Source organism: Dendropsophus ebraccatus, chromosome 12 (genome assembly GCF_027789765.1).
Source record: "Dendropsophus ebraccatus isolate aDenEbr1 chromosome 12, aDenEbr1.pat, whole genome shotgun sequence".
Classification (NCBI taxonomy): domain Eukaryota; kingdom Metazoa; phylum Chordata; class Amphibia; order Anura; family Hylidae; genus Dendropsophus; species Dendropsophus ebraccatus.
Genome location: NC_091465.1, coordinates 57,220,072 through 57,242,955, shown reverse-complemented (window position 1 = coordinate 57,242,955; position 22,884 = coordinate 57,220,072). Strand labels below are relative to the sequence as shown.

At 43.5% G+C, this 22,884-nt stretch overlaps 1 protein-coding gene across 1 annotated transcript in view; it reads left to right on the top strand.

The window, feature by feature from the left end:
• The window catches only part of LOC138768711 (NXPE family member 1-like), a 72,572-nt gene extending 56,758 nt beyond the window's left edge, over window positions 1-15,814 (top strand). Inside the window, exons 3-5 of the mRNA XM_069946666.1 lie at window positions 1,783-1,847; window positions 13,444-13,659; window positions 15,261-15,814. Coding sequence (XP_069802767.1) covers window positions 1,783-1,847; window positions 13,444-13,659; window positions 15,261-15,814 — 835 coding nt within the window. The remainder of the gene's footprint in view (window positions 1-1,782; window positions 1,848-13,443; window positions 13,660-15,260) is intronic.
• Window positions 15,815-22,884: the final 7,070 nt, after the last annotated feature.

Below are 22,884 nucleotides of genomic sequence, written 5' to 3'. Positions count from 1 at the left end.
AAAATAATAAAACAAGTATAAAGTGACTGCTGCCACTCCAAGTTAGGTCAGACCAGGAAACCCCACGCGTTCCGTCACCAGGACTTTCTCAAGGGTCAAAGCCACTATAAAAGCCTATGCACAAAGCTTTAGCAGCTATGTTACAGATAGTAGACGTTAGGAAATGATCTTTGCGAGAGACCGTGAGAAGCAAAGAACACAAATTTTTGTAGACAACAATCAGAAAATGAATAGGATGACACTTACCAAGTAGTACTAAAGAGGAACTATCAGCAGGTTAGACAACCCTGCTGACAGCCCCCTATTGCGCAGGAGGTGCTGAAGATGAAGGTTTGCCTCTTACCTTGATCCTCAGCGCCATTCCCATGCACTTAGTCTTTTACTCCTCGGTCCGGTAAGACAATAAGGAGCACTGGGGCATTGTTGGGAGACTGCCTTATCCCCATAGTGCCGTTCTGCCCCGGACTGGCCGCCCCTTCTAATGACAGTCAATGAACCGGAAGTGGGGCAGATCAGCGCTATGGGGGCAGAGCAGTGTTTCTAACGGTGACCCAGTGCTCCTAATGATCTTAGCAGACCAAGGAGTAAAAGACTAACTGTACAGGAACATTGCTAAGGATCAAGGTAGGAGATATACCTTCATCTTCAGTGCCTCCTGTGCAATAGGGAGCTATCAACAGGATAAATTTGTCTAACCTACTGATAATTCCCCTTTAAATCCAGTCCATAGATACCTAATTGTTCCAACAACGCAGCTGCCCTGATAAATGGCTGTCGCTTGTGCCTTCCCCTCTGCACCTGCATTTGCTGAACCAAAAAAAGGTTTCTATGAACTGGATTTAATACTACTTGGTGAGTACCAACCTATTTATTTTCTTATCTGTTATCTGGCATCAATACTCTAATGGGATGAAGCATAATCTAGGACAGTGCTTCTCAACTCCAGTCCTCAGGCCTCACCAACAGGTCATGTTTTAAGGATTTCCTTAGCATTTCACAGGTGATATAATTATACTCAGTGCATCAGGTATTCTCACAGGTGTCCTTTGTATGGGATATCCTGAAAACATGACCTGTTGGTGAGGCCTGAGGAATAGAATTGAGAAGCACTGATCTAGGATATTTATACTGTGGGACATGCACTTCAGGCAAATCTTCTAATAAGTTAGCAAATAAACATTTCATTAAAAAGAATTTTTTTAGACTTTTTTTTTTCAAAAAACGTAAAAAAATTAGTGCAGTATATTTTAAATAAGCTGTTAGTTACTCATAGCAATACATTTAAATGTAACTTTGCCTTAAAAATAGCTACAAAGTCGACACCCTACAGAATGGAAATGTGCCCCTTTTTTATGAAATCCACACTCTCCAGAAATTGCTATTTTCCCTATATATGTTAATTTGCATGGGGGCCAATGCCCCCATCGCACTAGTCCCATCCTTACATGAATAATAATGTGGTTTGGCAGCAGTGGGAGTAGATATCGGTGCACTGGGGGTGCTAAGAACGTCTCATCTGAGCCAGACCTGCTGATTTACATATAGAGAAAAAGTATAATATCTGGAGAACAGGGCAGCAGATTTCATCAATTCAATGTGGTGGTGCCGACCTGGAAATGTAAAAAAGTTATTGTATCGATTATGCTGATAGATTCGCTTTAAGAAGTCAAAACATCTTTCACCCCTAAACTTTCAGAAATAAATCTGGCTTTGAATAATTATAAAAATGTTAATGAACAACTAGAAGAAAACAAAATAATCTCTATACGTTTTGATTTCAAGGTCTCATGTGAGAACTGAGATTCCAAAAGACTTTGGTCACATCCATGTATCACGTTGTAACAACAGTAAGTACAGCTGTTTGTAAGTAGAAATTAAAATTCCAATCACATCTGTTAAAGTAAATTTGTTATGTCTGGAAATTAGCGAACCAAACTCTCTGAACCCGAGTTTTACGCAAACTTTAGGGTTGAGCTCTTGTTCAGGCGGAACTGAAACTTTTGCTGATTCGTTGTGACGAACTTCTGCAAAATGTCCCATAACCAATGAGGAGACATATAGGGGATGATGTCACAGGCTGTATTTATGCTATTGGCCATGTTGATGGTGACCATTTTCAGCTTGGAAGAAGTGTGCATAGCATCAAATAATGCAATACTACACCAGCAGAAGGCATCTGAATCTCATCTACTCCTTCAGCATGTCATCAGAATACAGCAAGGGACAGAAACAGGCAGAGAGTGAGAAAGAAGATTCTGTGCATTAAGGCCTCTTTCACACATTGACTAAATCTGTCCACATTTGCAGACTGGCAGAAGCAGACCCATTATTTTCTTTGGCCTCTTACACGTGTGTTATGGCCAGAATTTGTGCCTCTAAAAATACGGCATATATACCCTATCTTAAATAAAGGCACTAAAGATCGAACTGGTATGACAGGGGGTTTCTGGGTAAAAAAGGCTCAGAGACTGACCATCACCCAATTAGTGGTGTGCTCACCTTTTAAATTTAACAAAGCTGACGCACACGGCGTAGGTGAGTGATGAGACTTGGGACTGGGCTTGCAAGTGTGCCCGCACCTCAATACGCGGGACTGTTAGGTTTAAGAGATGGGAGCTGGGGCTACGGGTTCCCCCTTTTGACCCAAGCATCTGTAACAGTAATTAGGAAGGGAAGTTAGATAAGATTAAGAATTTTGTGGTCGGAATACCCCTTTAGCAGGGCCGGCATCAGCACCCGGCATACTCGGGCAAGTGCCGGGGCCCACGGCCGCTCAGGGGGCCCCCGACACTTGCCCGAGCAGTGAGCCAGACGCCCTCCTCATCACCAACCTCCGGACACCTGGTGGGGGGGGAGGGTGCTGCCGAGCCTGAGTCCGGGTGTGTGTGTGTGTGTGTGGGGGGGGGGTTGCTAGAAGGACCTGCTGTGTTGGGAAGGACCTGTGTTGACGTCATAAGGGGGCGGGGCTGAGAACGGAAGAGGCTGCATATGGATGAAGGACCTGTGATCATTGTCATGTGACGTGAGGGGTCGGGGCTCACTTATACCGTCTTTCTGTATGCTGTGAGTTATAGTCCTCCTCTTATACCTTCTCCTGTAATGGCCTCTGATCTCCCATAATAACAGTCTGTCCATGCTGGGAGTTGTAGTCCTCCTCTTATACCTCCTCTTGTGATGTCCTCTGATCTCCCATAATAACAGGCTGGACATGCTGGGAGTTTTAGTCCCCCCTGTATACCTCATGTAATGAGGACCCGTCCCCCGCCCGGATTAGTGAGTATGGTTTTATTTTTTTATTTTCTTGTGTTGAGGGAGAGCAGGGGGCATTTCTATGGGGGCAGGGGACATTACTATGGGGGGCGAGGACATTACTATGGGGCAGGGGAAATTACTATGTGGACAGAGCAGGGGACATTACTATGGGGGCAGGGGACATTACTATGGGGACAGAGCAGGGGCATTACGATGGGGACAGAGCAGGGGCATTACGATGGGGACAGAGCAGGGGACATTACTATGGGGAGCAGGGGACATTACTATGGGGAGCAGGGGACATTACTATGGGGGCAGGGGACATTACTATGGGGAGCAGGGGATATTACTATTGGGGCAGGGGACATTACTATGGGGAGCAGGGGATATTACTATGGGGGCAGGGGACATTACTATGGGGAGCAGGGGACATTACTATGGGGAGCAGGGGATATTTCGATGGGGGCATGGCAGGGTACATTACTATGGCGATAAAGGGCATCTTTACTAAATGGGGGGCACAGCACGGGACCTACAAACCTCCTTACTTTACTTCACATGACACCAAACAGTGGAGTTACTACTGTATGGGAGTCTATGGGTGGTAAAAAAAGGGAAGGAAGTTGCTGGAAATGTGCGGAGTCTAAGATGTTTGTCTGACAGGTCCCGAAGAGATGAATTGTAGCTTGAAGATATCATCATAAAGGTCTGGGCAAGATGGAGAGGAAACGGAGAGCGATCGCCTCAGATCAAAGAAGACGTCACATGTGAGTTACTGAATTCATTTTTTTTCAGTATTTTGTCAAACTTTATTTGGTAGGTGTGCCCCGAGGTGTGCTATACAAAGGGGCCCGCTGAGGCTCTCTCGCCCAAGGGCCCACAAAAACCTGGAGCCGGCCCTGCCCTTTAGGCTATGTGCAGACTATGTAAGAGAAAAGCCGTTCCGTGACCTGGCTGGTCTCTGAAAAGATCATCCCGGATTATCTTTTTGGCCCCAGGGTTCTCCACATTATGGAGCGTGACCCCGCAGCCTCTCGCTCCATAGTGTGCACTGACATGGTTTTCTGCGGCCGCTTTTCCCTTAATAGCGGCCGCAGAAAACTGACATGTTAGTTGTGGCACAGCTAAGGGTCCCGGCCGGAGGATATACCCTGTGTATACGCTCTGGCCGGGATCCCATAGATGAAAATATAAGTTGTGTGAACATAGGCTTAACATATATTTCCCCATATGCCGTACATATTGGGGGTGATTTATCAATTATGGTGTAAAGCGAAACTGGCTCAGTTACCCCTGGCAACAATCATATTCCCCTTTTCATTCCTCACAGACATGTTTGATAAATCTCCCCCATTAACTTTTACCTTCAGATAGTGGCTTTTAATCCAAGATCTGTCCTGGGGTCTGTTCGGCAGGTGATGCAGTTATTGTCCTAAGAAACAACTTTTACATTTGCAGCCCCATGCCCAACGGCCGGGGCTTAGAGTATCTGTTCCCACCCCTCTGTCCCTCCTCCCCACCCTCTTCATCATTAGGAATGCCACTGGAACATTTTCTCCGGTCTGAACATTGCACAGGTGCCTTAACGATCCAGCCCGTGTTCAGTATTCACACAGCTGATGAATAGGAGACAATCTGCCTGGAGCATTCCTAATGATGAGGAGTAGGCAAAAATTTAAAAAAGAATAGTACTGACAAAAAAGAGCTGTCCCTAGTCCAAAAATAGCCAGGAAATTAAATCAATGTTGAAGTTTATTGTTAGAGCACAAAGTTTACGCGTTTCAGGAGTTTTAACATTCTCCCTTCATCAGAACAGTGCAGCATGTACAGTCTGGTAAGTATGCAGTTTAAAAAGGGAAAAAGCCCGCCAAACACACCCCTTTTCCAAAGGGAGGGGGCAAGGGCAAAGAACATAAATGTAAGATGTCACTAATAACATTAATGAACAAGAATAAAAGTAAACGTTTAGCCATAAAATAATTAGCCTGTGATTACAGTCACCAACAGTATTTTGAAACAAAGAAACAGCTTATCTCTAAACCGGCCGAGTATTTGTTTTTATGAAATTCATATTTATACTTATATTTTTATATTCCTCATTTCATAGACATTATGTATGTAGGTGTGCATGTGTGTATTTGCACGTATGTGTATATTTGTGTAGATATATGGGTGTGTGTGTATGTTCAGTATACTCTTTATCATTATCATGTACAGCATATAGGCTTGTATGGAGCTACCTCTCAAGGTCCCTATAGTTTAAGCTTCACGCTATCCCCATAATAAGATGCTTTTATTTCTACTGGTTCTACTGATTAATAGTTTACACTATCAATTGAGCTTCTATTTATCTATTTATTCATTTAAGTATATTGGTTTCTATGTGGACCCCGTAAGGCCATCTGTATTTGTTTACCTAATGTTTCATCTATTGATGCATCCATCACCTCTTTTACAACTGAATGTTTTTCTGTTTACATTACCTGCAGTTCTTTCGAGTCTGCTGGCGTGCTGTCATGCCGTGCGATCCCCGGGGCTGTCATGCACTCTTCTGGCCAGCTTAGGGTACTATTACACCAACAGATCTGACGACAGATTATCTGCCAAAGATTTGAAGCCAAACCCAGGAGTGGATTTGAAAAGAGGAGAAATCCAGTCTTTCCTTTATGACCTGTTCTCTGATTATAGTCTGTTCCTGGGTTTGGCTTCAAATCTTTGGCAGATAATCTTTCGTCAGATCTGTTGGTGTAATAGTACCCTTAGTCTCAGCACTGATCGATCTTCACTTACTGTGGCATCTGTGTACTACATCAGGCATCCGCTATACCACAAACCACAGCACTACAAACAGCTTCGTGATGCTCACTATGTTATAACTCCTCCTCTTTTGTACAGCGCGATGGCGCTATGGGGATTCTACCTCTGTGTGCTGAATTGAAATACTACGGCCGTCGCCAGCAGTGCAAGTCCTGATACGCTTCTTGTTACTAGGCCGGTTTAGAGATAAGCTGTTTCTTTGTTTCGAAATACTGTTGGTGACTGTAATCACAGGCTAATTATTTTATGGCTAAACGTTTACGTTCATTATTGTTATTAGTGACATCTTACATTTATGTTCTTTGCCCTTGCCCCCTCCCCCTCCCTTTGGAAAAGTGGTGTGTTTGGCGGGCTTTTTCCCTTTTTAGGCTATGTTCACACAATGTATGTGTGCGGCTGTATTTTTTATGCGGCTGTAAATGTGCGGATGAAACTACGGCCGTGGGAAAAAAAAGACATGCGGCTGAAAACATACGGTCATTTACTTGGAAATCTGGTTCAACTAAAAATAACAAATAAAATCTTAAGAAAGTGATGCAAACACCTCTGTAATGCATCTGGGAAAGCAGGGAAACAGTTTACATGAATCGCTATTACCGGGGTTTGCGATCCTCTGCAGTATGCCCATGCCGATGCCTCTCATGGTTAATATATTGAATTAATAAAACACATTTTCGTTGTAATAAAGTCCCTTTCATTGTTCAATAATTAAATGTAAACGATTCCATCATTTTGCAATTAAATATACTGTTAAAATAAATATATATATAAATAAATGTATATTTATATATATATATATTTAGTTTTTTGATAGTATATTAAATTGCACAATTATGGATTCGTTTAAATTAAATTATTGAACAACGAAACTGATTTTATTTCAACGAAAATGTGTTTTATTAATTAAATATTAATTAATACAGGAAGCTCCAGTAAGCCGTTAATTCATATTGCCGGCAATAGAGCATTCTGTACTAATCATCACTTTACTTTAATTAAAACATCAAATGTTTCTTCTAATTATGTTATCACAATAGCATTATTAGAAGAAACATTTAGAATTATATGTGAGCTCAGCTGATTGGCTGATCGGCTGAGCGCACATATAATTAGCAGGTCCGCAGCACAGTGACTTCATTGTGCTGCGGACCAGCGAAGAGACAACATCGGGGTGAGTATAGAGCTCTCCCCACCCCCTCCCCAGCACTGCACACATACCAGTAAGGAAGGGGGGTCACTTAACCCCTTCCTTGCTGGGATGGGTGCAGTCTGACATCAGTCTGGCCCCCAAGGGGTTAAGGGGGATGCAATACATCCTCCCTTAACACCTTGGGGGCCAGACTGTAAGCAGCGATCTGTAAAGATGCTGCATGCTGTAAGGAGCACAACACCGCTCACAATGATGGGTGTTGTGCTCCTGTTTGTGTGTTTTTTGTGTGTTTCTCCCTTTTTGTTTTTCAGTTATCGGTATCCTGTGGATTACGTCGGATTACGTCGATGACCAGCGGTTGTATGTTGTTGTTTTTTTTTATAAAATGGTCAATGAGGGGTGTGGGGGTGTTTTTATTTGAATAAAATTTTTTTTTAACTTGTGTCTTGTCTTTATTTCTTTACTTTATAGACTTAGTAATATATTCCGTCTATTAGACGGCTTCCACTACTAAGTCGGGGCGTAGTGTTAGCCGGTATAAAATGGCTAACACTAACCCTTCATTATTACCCCAGTACCCAATGCCACCAGGGGTACTGGGAAGAGCCGGGTGCCAGTGGTCCCAGAGCGTCAAAATTGGCGCTCCTGGACCGGGCGGCAGCAGGCTGGTAAGATTTAGGCTGGGGAGGGCCTAAACCAATGGCTCTTCCCACCCTGGTGTTACCAGGCTGCTGCTGTTTGGTTTTTAACCCGGCTGGTTATAAAAATAGGGGGGACCCTGTGCGTTTTTTAAAAAAAATAAATAAATAATAAAAAAAAACAACGCATAGGGTCCCCCCTATTTTTTTTATAACCAGCCGGGTTAAAAACCAAACGACAGCAGCCTGGTAACACCAGGGTGGGAAGAGCCATTGGTTTAGGCCCTTCCCAGCCTAAATCTTACCAGCCTGCTGCCGCCCAGTCCAGGAGTGCCAATTTTGACGCTCCGGGACCACTGGCACCCGGCTCTTCCCAGTACCCCTGGTGGCATTGGGTACTGGGGTAATAATAGGGGGTTAGTGTTAGCCATTTTATACTGGCTAACACTAGGCCCCAACTTAGTAATGGATTCCGTCTATTAGACGGCTTCCACTACTAAGTCTATAAAGTAAAGAAATAAAGACAAGACACAAGTTAAAAAATTTTTTTATTCAAATAAAAAAAAAAACCCACACCCCTCATTGACCATTTTATAAAAAAAAAACAACAACAACCGCTGGTCATCGACGTAGTCCACGTAATCCGACGTAATCCCCAGGATACCGATATCTGAAAAACAAAAAGGGAGAAACACAAAAAACACACAAACAGGAGCACAACACCCATCATTGTGAGCGGTGTTGTGCTTCTTACAGTATGCAGCATCTTTACAGATCGCTGCTTACAGTCTGGCCTCCAAGGAGTTAAGGGAGGATGTATTGCATCCCCCTTAACCCCTTGGGGGCCAGACTGATGTCAGACTGTACCCATCCTAGCAAGGAAGGGGTTAAGTGACCCCCCCTTCCTTGCTGGGATGTGTGCAGTGCTGGGGAGGGGGTGGGGAGAGCTCTATACTCACCCCGATGCTGTCTCTTCGCTGGTCCGCAGCACAATGAAGTCACTGTGCTGCGAACCTGCTAATTACATGTGCGCTCAGCGATCAGCCAATCAGCTGAGCTCACATATAATTCTAAATGTTTCTTCTACTAATGCTATTGTGATAACATAATTAGAAGAAACATTTGATGTTTTAATTAAAGTAAAGTGATGATTAGTACAGAAAGCTCTATTGCCGGCAATATGAATTAACGGCTTACTGGAGCTTCCTGTACTAATTAATATTTAATTAATAAAACACATTTTCGTTGAAATAAAATCAGTTTCGTTGTTCAATAATTTAATTCTAACAAATCCATTATTGTGCAATTAAATATACTGTCAAAAAATAAATATATATATAAATATACATTTATTTATATATATATTTATTTTAACAGTATATTTAATTGCACAATGATGGATTCGTTAGAATTAAATTATTGAACAACGAAAGGGACTTTATTACAAAGAAAATGTGTTTTATTAATTTAATATATTAACTATTAGAGGCATCGGCATTCGGCATCATTGCCCGCTATTTTTGAAGTACTCCGCACGGACCGCCTGTCAATCCACAGCCGCATTTCCAGCCGCAAACAATGGTCTTGTTCATTTTTTACGGGTCCGTTTACGATAGGGCCGTAGATTCATACATAGTTTGCACTGTGCAGCCGTATATCGTATACTTTCCAGCGTACGCATGAACCGCCAAAAATACCGCCGCACAATTACAGCCGCAAATACAGCTGCACAGTTACATAGTGTGAACCTAGCCTAAAAAGGTTGGTTAGAGCAGGCCTAGGGGTTCTGGTGCTGATTCAAGTTCGTGTGCTGATTCCAGAGTTCGTGTGTGTGTGTGTGTGTGTGTACGTGTACCAACTGAATAAAGATCCAGAGAGTGTTCTTCCAGGGGCCTGGCCACTGGCCAGAGCCCATGCTGTTCCTGATACTGATCTTGAGATGCTATATTGCTGTGTGTGTTTTTATGTTCCTGTCTTCCTGGATCCTAAAGACAAGACATATGCAAAGCTCAACCACCAAGGGTGTGACTACCTCAGAAAAATCAGCCTGTTCACACTGCAAGGGTCATTGCTTTTAGTCAAGTCCTGTGATCCACAGAGATACTTCTTAAGGGGCAACTCCAGTGAAAAAGTTTAGCCAGGGGTTGGAGAGTCTCACAGACTGGGCTACCCTGCTACTGCCAAGTCCGGTCACCGGCTAACACCAAGGACGGCTCCTACCAGCTTCCAAGTTGGTGCCAAGTACTTCTGCATATGGAGGGCAGCCCTGCTCTCAATCTTCTTTAACTGAAATCCAAAGTCGGAGACTGCATTATGCATCTGCAAAGTGTTCTTATTTCTCCAGTTGACCTGCATTCAGCCAAGGTAATCATATTGAAAGGGGAATTGCTTGACAGACACGCTCCTAAGCTATCTCGCCTGTCAACAAGGATTCTGTATTGTATTGCAGCTAAAAGACTTTCCAGTAAAATTACAGTTTTCCCCTAACTTGTGATTTATGTCCTCTGTCAACATACCATAACTGACAATTTTGTCACAGTGTGTGTTGGGACTGTGGGAGAAGTTAGTGTACCAATCATGCCCTGTGACAAGTACCGTAGCATGCAATCTGATAAAGGGAGATGAAACTCCTAAAACGTGTAATTGCTTATTTTATTGATTTTATCCAATAAATCATCCATTTTATGTTTTATACTCCACTTGTTGTTAAGGATATCTACCCAGGTACTTTTTTCTTCTCTCCACTGCAAAGACCATAGCGATAGCTGCATTGCACCATCTCATAGACCCCTTGGTCACTCTATATATGTTTACAGTGGTCTCACTAGTTACAATATTAATATTGTATCATTAGGGTTCTGAAGCTCCCAAAATGTCATCCCAAAATAAGAAAAACATGAAGATTTTAAGAAAAAAAACTAATATGGATAAAACCACCCTCATGTGGTGTCCAAAGGACAAGCTCATCTCAGCGCAAGTAAAAGGCAGTAAAGGACATGTAGTATCACACTGTACTGTGAAGAGGAGCTACTAGACAGCCAATAACTGCATGCACTTCAGCAATACTGGAGTTTTTACCATTTAAATACCCACTTTTACCCAGTATCACAATAGCACTACAATGTGTGAAATCTGCCTTATACTAAGGCAAGGACACCATTTACTTTTCTTGGATAGTTCTATCATTTTATTAACAACAGGAGCCTGAGTAAGGCTGCTAATAAATGGGACCTGTGCTCCATGTTTCCTCTGCCATCAGTGTGACCAGCAATCTCCCACTGCACTGTGATTGACAGCACAGGACAGCACATAGCTTACAATGTCCCATACAGGCTATGTTCACACAACATTTTTTATTAGTAAAGAAAGGACGTTGATTGCAATGGCATCAGCGTCCCTTCTTTACTAAGGGGCGGCATTGCATTGGAGTCAATGCAATGCCCCCCGCTGTGTTCATACATCGTTATTCTAATGCTCCATCTTTAGAACGGGCGTTAGAATAATGTGCCTGTCAATTCTTTCCGGACGCTGTCCACCGAACAGTGTCTGGAAACATCAGCTGTTCACACAACGCAATGTGCAGCGGCGGCCGTACATTGCATTGAAGTGAATGGCTAATTGATTTGCGGGCACACCCAACAGTGCCCGCTAATCAATTGAGAAAAAAGAACTTTTTTGCAGCCGACACAGAGGTATTGGCTGCAGGAACGGGCTGAGTGCAGTTAAATGATGTGTGAACATAGCCATATACAGTACCTTCTGTATTTGGTTCAAGCCCTGCTGTCATACATGAAGATGTATTTAGGACAGTAGGAGGAGCAGAAAACTCATAGAACAGCAATTATGACAGTACCCATTTAATTCATTATTTTACTGCTTTTATAGTGAATATAGGTGTTTTCTTTTTAGGTTACAAATCGGTGATGGGGGATACTGAAAGGCCTACCTACAAAGAGAGGCTTAACCACTCTATGGATGCATAGAGGAACCTAACTACTTTATAGGAATACCGTGGAGGCCTAACTTCTGTATTATAAGAGAAACAGATTGCTGATCTCAGGGAGACTAGCCAAACAATACACTGCAGCCTGCTAGTCAAAGCGCTCAATGCAGTGAAATCCTAGGTGCACTGCCCCCTGGAAAACATGAATATGCACAAGAAGAGCTTATGGAGCCTCACTGAAGAATCTCGAAACACAGGACTAGCCAGATATCCCTCCGGGAAGGACCCAGCCAAGGTCCCAGCCTAGCTCCTGTACGGAAACCACCAAAACCACCATATTAAGTGGCCCTATAAGTCAATGTAATGACAAGGGAAAAACCAAGGCTAGGTAACCATCCACATGGGTGTTTCGGGGTGATCGCTGATCTCAGGAAGACCAGCCAAACGACAACACTGCCGGCTGCTAGTGAAAGTGCTCAATGCAGTGAAATCCTAGGTGCAATAACTTCTGTATTGGCACATAGAGGGAGCTTGGCTACTTTATGAATGCAAATACATAAATAAGTAACAATTATTCATGTACATGTTTACATCTGGTTGTACTTCAGCATAAAACATACAGTAAAAGACATGGAAAATGTACTGCATATATCCTTCATCCACAGCATACCCTGTAAATCTGGAATAAAGATCACAACAGTGCTGCCCTGCAGATAATGCAGTAGCTACAAGCATGGTTCTGGGAAATTGCATGGGCACACAGAAGGACATATGGATGTACAGGGGTTTTTCTGCCTGTAGCAAGCTCTGACTGGCTCAATAGGAAGCCAGTGAATCCTCTGGTGGGCCCACAAGGGTGTAACAACTTGGCTTGCAAGGAAAGGGGGGCAGTTCGCTCCTTTCATTAAGTGAAAAGAGGCACTACTCCAAGAAGCAGGGAAAGAGGAGGAGTTTATTTAGTTGATATAAGGCACCCTTTCTCCAACTCCTCTCTACTTGACGTATCTACTTGATCCTGTATTACTAGGGATTTGTGTTTCTTAGATTTTGCATATATTTAATATCAGGAATAACTGTTATATTGATAATTCCTGGTTCCTGGTCCTTCGACTGGTAATCACTTTGTAACCCTAACCTTAAAGGGGAACTCCAGGTAGAGGGGGGGGGGGTGTCAAACTTCTGCAGAAGCATATAGCATTACTTACCTGTCTATCCCAGTTTTGAAACCAAAACATTTTGTTCTGTATTGTGTTTCTGTACTTCCTGGTTGAGCAGTTGTACACAGTACTACAGGTTACAGAATGCATTGCTTTCCCTCAGCTGTTCTAACTACTATGTAGATACAGGGACTAACTTCTATATGGGAGAAATTAAGGTTTGAGAAATGAAGAAATGAGTTGTGATTGACTGATTGCTATCTGTCTGAGACAAAAATGATCAAAACCACCTTTTATTTGTTCCTGGGTATTCTGATTAGGAGTATGGCATTTTTTTATGTTCTGGTTTCATTTTCTCTCTCAAAGTTTATGCAACTGTCATCTAGAGACCCACAGTCTACAGAGCCTTAGTTTATAGAACATAACCCATTAATGAAATGTTGTTATGGTCATTGTTATAACCTACATTATTATGATTTTTAACAGGTATTAGTTCCCTTATCAAACCATGCAAACTTGGAACAAAACTGGAATACCCCAGTGGATATGTTATGGAGGATGTCTGGTACCCCAAGGGGTGCAGTACACTGACTTATGGAGCTTTGAATAATCTGAAAAAATGCTTGAAGAGAAAGTTCATTTATCTTTTTGGAGACTCAACATTAAGACAGTGGTTGTTTTATTTTCAGAAACATCTCAAGAGTAAGTTTTACATTTAAAATATATTTCAGGTCAGAGTGTTTGTTTTATGAAATCTATAGTTTTACATAATCTATATTAGTGATCCTCTTGCTAAACACATTTCTACATTAAATCTATTGGTTATTTGAAGAGAACAATAATCTTCACACTGCCATAGCTTGTGCTCCAGCATAGAAAATGTTGAATAATTTGACATTTTTAGCTTAAGTAGCTTGGAACTTGGAAACTAGAACTCAATATTATATTAATATTTCATACACACTTAGCTACAAAATATTTCTGCCTGTAGCAAGCTCTGACTGGCCCAATAGGAAGCCAGTGAATCCTCTGGTGGGCCCACAAGGGTGTAACAACTTGGCTTGCAAGGAAAGGGGGGCAGTTCGTTCCTTTCATTAAGTGAAAAGAGGCACTACTCCAAGAAGCAGGGAAAGAGGAGGAGTTTATTTAGTTGATATAAGGCACCCTTTCTCAAACTCCTCTCTACTTGACGTATCTACTTGATCCTGTATTACTAGGGATTTGTGTTTCTTTGATTTTGCATATATCTAATATCAGGAATAACTGTTATATTGATAATTCCTGGTTCCTGGTCCTTCGACCGGTAATCACTTTGTAACCCTAACCTTAAAGGGGAACTCCAGGTAGAGGGGGGGTCAAACTTCTGCAGAAGCATATAGCATTACTTACCTGTCTATCCCAGTTTTGAAACCAAAACATTTTGTTCTGTATTGTGTTTCTGTACTTCCTGGTTGAGCAGTTGTACACAGTACTACAGGTTCCAGAATGCATTGCTTTCCCTCAGCTGTTCACTACAGTCCTCCACCCTGCCCATTCCCCGCCCAAAGCTGTCGCAAAACATTTAGGCTGTGTTCACACATTGCAGTTTCATTGTGTTGCTGAATTATTTGCAGTACTTTATCATTTCATTGTAGTCCCACCAACACAGCATACTGTATTCTCTACCTGTAACGCCAATATAGGAATAAAGTAAAGAAATTATACAATTACAAAATTATATAACTTTGTAATGTGTGTTAATAAGCTGTCGGACCCCATTTGGCTAGAGCGCATCACATGGCTTCCAGCTTGCTCAGCCCTGATTGGCTGAGCTTGCTGGAAGCCATATGATGCGCTCCAGCCAATGAAAAGGCTGCTGGTGCGCAAGCACACTAGCAGCCTTTTCTCTCCCATTCACTGGACTCGGACCCGGAAGTGAGGGCGTTGACCAAAGCTGGCTGGGAAGCGGCCGACGGGAAATTCGAACAGCGATGGGATTGTAAGTATATTTTCTGTGTATGTCTATGTTTTTTTTTTTTTTTTTTTTTTTTATTTTGGGGGGGGGGGGGGGGTGTTCGGTGCCACACTACCCCTTTAAGCCCCTTATGTAACACTGAGCCTTATTTCCAGGTTCTACACAAGATTTCTTCTCCAAGTAGTAGTAAATGCGGGATTTCTGCAAGACCCATTTAGATTAATTTGACTGTGGCATAAAATGTGCTGCATATGAAGCCACCTCTATATGCCTGCATTTCTATGAATATATTTTCTAATACCAAGAAATTAATTCCATACATTTAGGTGCTGTTATATTTCTCCTTTAGCATTGAAACCATTCACTCTCTATGAAGATAACTGGTCACGTCAGCTATTACTCTTGGATGTAAAAAACAACCTGAAAATCTCTTGGAAGAGGCACACCTTCCCTTTTATTAGCAGTTCATATCAATCATGGAAAGAGGAGCGCACCATAGCTCGTGAAATCGACTTAATAAGAGGTGATGAGCGGACTGTGATTGTGCTGAATATTGGGGTGCATTTCAGATCCTACCCCATTTATTACTTTATTAAGAGACTATATAATATACGCCGTGCTATAGAGCGTCTGTTCCTTAGAAGCCCAGACACTAAAGTGATAATCAAGACTGAGAATACAAGCCCTATGTTGACAAATTTTGAAACAATGAGTGATTTTCATGCTTCTATACATTATTTTATAATGGAAATTGTCTTCAAGAACCTCAATGCCGGCTTTGTTAATGGCTGGGATATGACCAATGCATTTGATACAAATCTAATTCATCCTCCAGAAACTGTTATTAGGAATGAGGTTAAAATGCTTATGACATATATCTGTGAACCCCCTCCTGACCCTTGATGTAAAGTTACATGATAGGTAAGGGTGGGGGGGAAGTATGATGTGGGCCTTCATCATACCCAGCAGATAGCAGCCGCTACATCTGAAATGACTCCAATACCCTTTATTTAACTGTTTAGATGCTGTAATTGATAGCTATTGCGTCACCTAAACAGTTTGTACCTGCATCAATGTTAATACCGGGGAACTGATCGGCACCTCCTCTGCTAGGCTTCAGGACCTGCCGTGACATCTCTGCTTGTGTCACACTTTACAGGTACAGCACAGATCTAACAGATCAGTGATATGCAAATGCAGTACAACGATTTGTTGTAAGCAATCGAATGGCTGTTTATAATAGATCCCTAGGAGGACTTCAAAATTGTGGGGGGAAAAATCTTCTGCAGATTATGTACATGGGGAAAGGTGGGGGTTAATAATTTTATAAAGACTAGTCTGTAGCTCTATTGGAAAGAATAGGGCAGAAGTTCAGTGGGGTTGTTGGAGTGCCTTAACATTACAAAATATTATCAGTAACTCACAGGTAATGTCTTCTCTGGAGTAGTTCCTTTTCTTGTTCATCTAATCTAGATCACTATGGCCCCTTTCATCTATTTTTCATCTCTGTGAAATTTTATGCCCGGATTTTTTTGGCTACACTAATAAAAGCTTCTCTTCATGTTGCACACTGCAATCTGTGAATACTTCTACATACTGAAGCCTCTATATATATATGTGTGTGTGTGTGTGTGTATACATACTCTAGCTATACATACATATCAGTCTGATATTAGATATATACATGCTATAGCTATCAGTCTGATTTTAGAGCAAAATGGTGTTCCTAGATGATGCGCTGTCAACAATGAGAGGGAAACAATGAGCATATCAAGAGAAGGAGGCAAGTTCGCTAAAATAATGTATCTGCAAAAATACTTCATTTGGCAAGCCCTAAAAGTTTAGCTATGTTAGTTGAAATGGGGATACCCCATATTAACCTACAATTTCCCCTTAATACACTTTGTCCCCCCATTAGTTATTATGAACAGTGCATCCCTCTTCTTTAGGCTGGGTTCACACTATGTATATTTCAGGCAGTATTTGGTCCTCATGTCAGGTCCTCATAGCAACCAAAACCAGGAGTGGATTGAAAACACAGAAAGGATCTGTTCACACAATGTTGAAATTGAGTGGATGGCCGCCATATAACAGTAAATAACGGCCATTATTTCAATACCACAGCCGTTGTTTTAAAATAACAGCAAATATTTGCCATTAAATGATGGCCATCCACTCAATTACAACATTATGTGAACAGATCCTTTCTGTGTTTTCAATCCACTCCTGGTTTTGGTTGCTATACAGCCTCACAAATACAGCCTCAAATATACATAGTGTGAACCCAGCCTAAGCAGTATTCCGGGTTATTTTGACATTCACTGTACTGATTTGTCTTGTAATATAATTAATATGTCTGATTGTTTTTTATTACTAATTTTGTCTCTTTCTCTCAATTTTTAAATTATTCACGTGGTTCTGTGACATCACCGGCCCGGATGTGTGGTGAGGTTCATCGGCCTCTAGCTAGTCATGCACTTAGCAAGCTTTCAGAGCCTTACAAAATGCCCTCCCTGAACACGGGACATCACATGATACCCCGTTCCAGGGGCAGCCTGTCAGTGGGGAGGAGGTCGCACCCATCTTCAGTGTAATCACCCCAATCCCCTTGGCCCCCCTTCCTGTGCCATCATTCTGATCCCCCCAGCCCCCCACCTGTGCTATAACTCTGATCCCCCTGGCCCCCTCCCTGTGCTATAACTCCCATCTCCCGACCCCTGCCTGTGCTATAACTGCAATCCCCCAGGCCCCCCTACCTGTGTAATCATTCTGATGCCCCCGCCCTAAACTCCCTAACGAAAGGGGTTAAAGAGGATGTACCACCTGGTACATCCTCTTTAACCTGAACCCACAGATCAATCGGTGCCGGCACGGGGAAGCCGGTGCCGCGGTCCGTTTTTCGGAATCCCCCCTGGCTCCCGTGCACGGCGCCATTTGATCAAGCGGTACCGGTTGGTGCTTAAGCACTGGAGGTAGGCCAGGCTGCCCCCAGTGGGATAGAATTCCCTCCCCTGTATGACGCGGCTCGCTTAGAATGAATGGAGCCGCGTCATACAGGGGAGGGAATTCCCTCCCAATGGGGGCGGGCCGGCCTCCAGTGCTTTAGCACCGGCCGGTACCGCTGGATCGAACAGCGCCGTGCATGGGAATCGGGCGGTGGTCCTCTTTAAAGCAGGTTCACACTAAGCACATATCTGGAGTCTGGAGATGCCGTGGAGAGCAACATCTTGCAGCCTGACCAGTTTGGCAGTGGGTCAGTAATAGTGTTGGGTGGCATTTCTTAGGAGGGCCGCACAGCCCTTCATTTGCTTGACAGAGGTAGCCTGACTGCCATTAGGTACCGAGAAGAGATCCTCAGACCCCTTGTGAGAACATATGCTGGTGCGGTTGGCCCTGGGTTCCCCTAAATGCAGGAAAATGCTAGTTTTCATGTGGCTGGAGTGTGTTAGCAGTTCCTGCAAGATGAAGGCATTGAAGCTATGGACTGGCCCACCTGTTTCCCAACCCTGAATCCGATTGAGCACATATGGGGCATTATGTCTTGCTCCATCCACCAATGTCACATTGCACCACAGACTGTCCCGAAGTTTGCGGGTGCTTTAGTCGAGGCAGAGATGACTCCAGGCTTTTGTGGGCCCTTGGGCGACAGAGCCTCAGTGGGCCCCTTTGTATAGCAAATCATGCAGACCCCTACTACTAAACAAGATGCTATGAAAGCTGAGTGACCTCCATTATACTAAGTACTAAACAAGATGCTTGGAAAGCTGGGTGACCCCATTTTACAAGATGCTGGGAAAGCTGAGTGACCTCTATTATACTTACTACTAAACAAGATGCTAGGTAATCTCTGTGACCGCAATTATACTACTATACAAGATGCTAGGAAAGATGAGTGACCTCCCTTATACTACTATACAATATGCTAGGAAAGATGAGTGACCTCCCTTATACTAACTTCTATACAAGATGCTGTGAGCGCTGAGTGACCCCATTATACTGATTATACAAGATGCCAGGAAAGCTGGGTGACCCCATTATACTTACTATACAAGATGCTAGGAAAGCTGGGTGACCCCCAATTTACTTACTATAGATGATGCTAGGGAAGCTGGGTGACCCCCATTATACTTACTATACAAGATGCTAGGAAAGCTGGGTGATCTCTATTATTCTAACTTCTATACAAGATGCTGGGAAAGCTGGGTTAGCTCTTAGTACTATACAGGATGCTAGGAAAGTTGAGTGACCGCATTATACAAGATGCTACGGAAGCAGAGTGCCCCTATTATGCTAGGGAAACCCGAAAAAAATTGCAGAATTATTAAGAAGTATAACAAAGTCCTTTATTTACATATATATGATCTACAAAAATTGATAAAAACTAGGGAATTTCATGGGAAATTACACAAATAACACAAGGCCAGAGGGGGAGAAAGATCTCAGTGTGGTAAATCAATATAAAATTAGAAATTATAAGTGCTGCAATTATTACCAATTGCAACACTACCATTTGGTGGTCACTGAAATTATAGCAGATGACAAGTATTTAACCTGCAATGCAGTTACAGCATAGATGTAGTATAATATAATATAGTATAATGGAGGAGAGACTGTTCGTAACCCCTCAGCGGCCGGCCAGGTAATTAATAGAGCACCACAAGTAAGGCCCTACAGATTTCAATTCCTATGCGACCATACAAAAGTGAAAAAAAAACCAACACTGAGATCTTACCCCTGTCCGGCCCACCAGCCCGACGCACGTTTTGCTCTCTTCATCAGGAGCGAAACGGTTTTGTTGCACTGTATGTCGTTTAGGCAGGACTTTCTTTTGGGTTGTCAAGATGCTAGGGAAGCTGAGTGATCCCATTATACTTACTATAAAAGATGCTGGGTGACCTCAAACTGGCAGTGCCTTACTGCTGTACAGCCCCCTCTCTCAGGTCCTGCATCCTCAGGCTAATCCTCCACCCGCGGTCGGCATCCGTGATGGGGCTTGTTGGCATGGGGCTTATCAGGACATACCGGTGATATTAATTTGCCGGCAAAGTTCCGGCAAAACTGGGAACTGGGGGTGGAAGGCTGCGGCTGTCAGCACTTCACTGGGGTCTGGTTGCCCTGCATTCTGGGGGAAGCAAGTGCCGGGGGGGGGGGGGGGGGATTTGGGTGGCCTTTGGCTTCAAAAATCCGTCAGATACATCTCTCTGTGTAAACACACCCTAATTGATGTGCCCCACCCGTTGACCCAATGTGTCAAAAGAAAAAAGAGGAAATAATATGAATCCTCAAAGCAAACCCAAGGTGTAAAGGTTTTAATGTGCAGGTTAAAATAATCAAACTAAAACACTATGACAGATCAGTAAGACATGTAAATATATAAACCAGGTAAATCAGAGGGTAATGTCAATAAATTAATGCATAAACTACAGGGACTTTATAGTAACTTAAATGAATTACATAAAACCATAAGCACATTGCTACATGTAGTGATAAAGTACATGTAATGAAAGTTCATCAAGGCTACGGCCATTAGAAAATGTGCAGTGCCTTAAAAACAGCGAAATTGCATAGAATGACTACTCCCAACATCCTCCTTAGCCCTTGTATGGATGAGGGTTGTAGTGCCAGAAGTGTGCAGTCAATTGAAAAATGCTATTTCATAGGATAACTCCTCCCAACATCCTCCTTGATGTTTGAGGTTCAAAGTGCCATAGCTGACAAATCACAAAACTACGGGAGGCAGTAGAGTTATGGGTTACGATTAGTGATGAGCGAACATGCTCATCCGAGCTTGGTACTCGTTCAAGTATTAGGGTACTCAATGGTACTCGTTACTCGGATGAGCATCTCGTGATACTCGAGAAAATCTCATCTTGCGTTTCCTGTAAGTTTGGGCGCAATTTCTAAGCCAATAAACATGCAGGAGACTCTTTGGTACATCCTGCGATGACGTGGGACCCATACATGACGATAGCAGCGATTGGTTGGCCAGATCAGATGACCCTGCCATATAAAAATCGCAGCCGCCAAGGCTTGGCTCACATGCATGCTGGAAGAGAATAGGGACAGAGCTGCTGCTGGTCAGGGAGAATGTTAGGAATGGAATTAATGTTGCAGTAGGCAGGGAATACTAGTGAAACAACCAAACAACCCTTGTAAGGGCTTTAAATTGTTTTCAATTTGTGTTACTACAGACTTCTGGCTGGGACTTGCAGTGCAGCTACCACGATTTCTGCAGCACACTGTGGTGATCGGCTGCTGGCAGAAAGGGGACATTAGGTGTTGCATACAAAAGTGCACAGTACTCTTTTATGATTTTGTGGCTGATGGTGCTGCTGTCGTAGATTGTATTGCTGTGATTTGTAGTACAACTGCATAGAACTTCACTGCTCATTGTACTGTTTAACAGGTGCCATAGACCACAGACCACCACTTACACACAGGCTCTATACAGCTCCGAATACTAGTGTGACACTGACCACCAGTATATTTTCTGATTTCTGTATTTCTTACTCAATATCTAAGCTTACTACTGATTGCCCAGTGTAAAGGGGAGTCACACAGTGTATAGGTGCAGCCACCACCAGCTTGTATACCACAGCCTCCCCAAAACTAGTGTGACCACTAGTATATTTTCTGATATCTGTATTTCTTACTCAAGGCATATCTAAGCTCACTACTGATTGCCCAGTGTAAGGGGGTGTCACACAGTGTATAGGTGCAGCCACCAACAGATTATATACCACATCCTCCAAAAAACTAGTGGGTATTTTATGATTTCTGTCTTTCTTACTGAGGGCATATCCAAGCTCACTTTTAATTGCCCTGTGTAAGTGCTGCTATACACCATATAGCAGCACTTACACACAGACTCTATACGACTTCCTCCAAAAGTAGTCTGAGTAATATATTTTCTTGGCTTGCTGTGATCTGTAGTGCAGCTATCTCAGTCTTGACTGTGCAGTGTCCATAAAATGGTGAGGCCCAGGGGTAAGGGTTGAGGACGAGGGCATGGGGTTCCAAGTGATGCAGTAGGCAGAGGCTGTAAATCTGGGCAGGGTGACAAAGCAGCACCCGTTGAGGAAGGAGCAGTGGCACATCGCAGACATTCACTCCCTAGCTTCTTGTTGCAACTTACGGGCCTCAGGGTACACCACAATTGAAACCACAGCAGTGTGAACAGGTGCTGACGTGGATAGCGGATAATGTGTCCAGTAACTTTTCCACCACCCAGTCTTTCATGCAGTCCACCCACGCTAGCCAAGGAGTGGAACCCTTGCTCCAGAAGCTCAGCCTCCTTCCCCACAGCCTGGCCCCTCCAGGGAAAGGAGAAATTCAGAATTGGAGGAAGAGGTGGTGGATAAGGACGAGGTGACTGACCCTAGCTGGGTGGATAAGCCTAGTGACAGTGCTTCTGAGGGGGAGTCAAGTTCAGCCACAGGACAGGTTGGAAGAGGAAGAGGGGTGGGCAAAGGGAGAAGGGAAAGGGGGGTGGGCAAAAGGGAGGGCCAGAGCAAGTAGATCAGCAACTGTTTCACGTCAAACTCCCGTGGCGAGGCCTAGATGTTTGCAAGTCTGGAGGTTCTGTAAAGAAACTGCGGATAACCGACGGACGGTAGTGTGCAACCTGTGCCACGCAAGGATCAGCAGGGGAGCCACCACTACCAGGCTAACCACAACCAGCATGCGTAGGCATATGGGTGCTAAACACCCCACTCAGTGGAACCAAGGCCGTTCACTTAGTTAGTGATCCTTCCCCTGTGTCACATGCTGGCTCTTTCAGTCCCCCCGGCCAGGCCCCAGGCACGAGCGCCTCCCACGCTACACCCACCCCTTCACCTCCTCTATGCTCAAAGTCAAACTCAAAGTCAGACTCCAGACTGCTGGCTGGGACATGCAGTGCAGCTACCAAGATTTTAGCAGCACACTGTCGTGATCGGCTGCTGGCAGAAAGGGGACAGCAGGTGTTGCATACA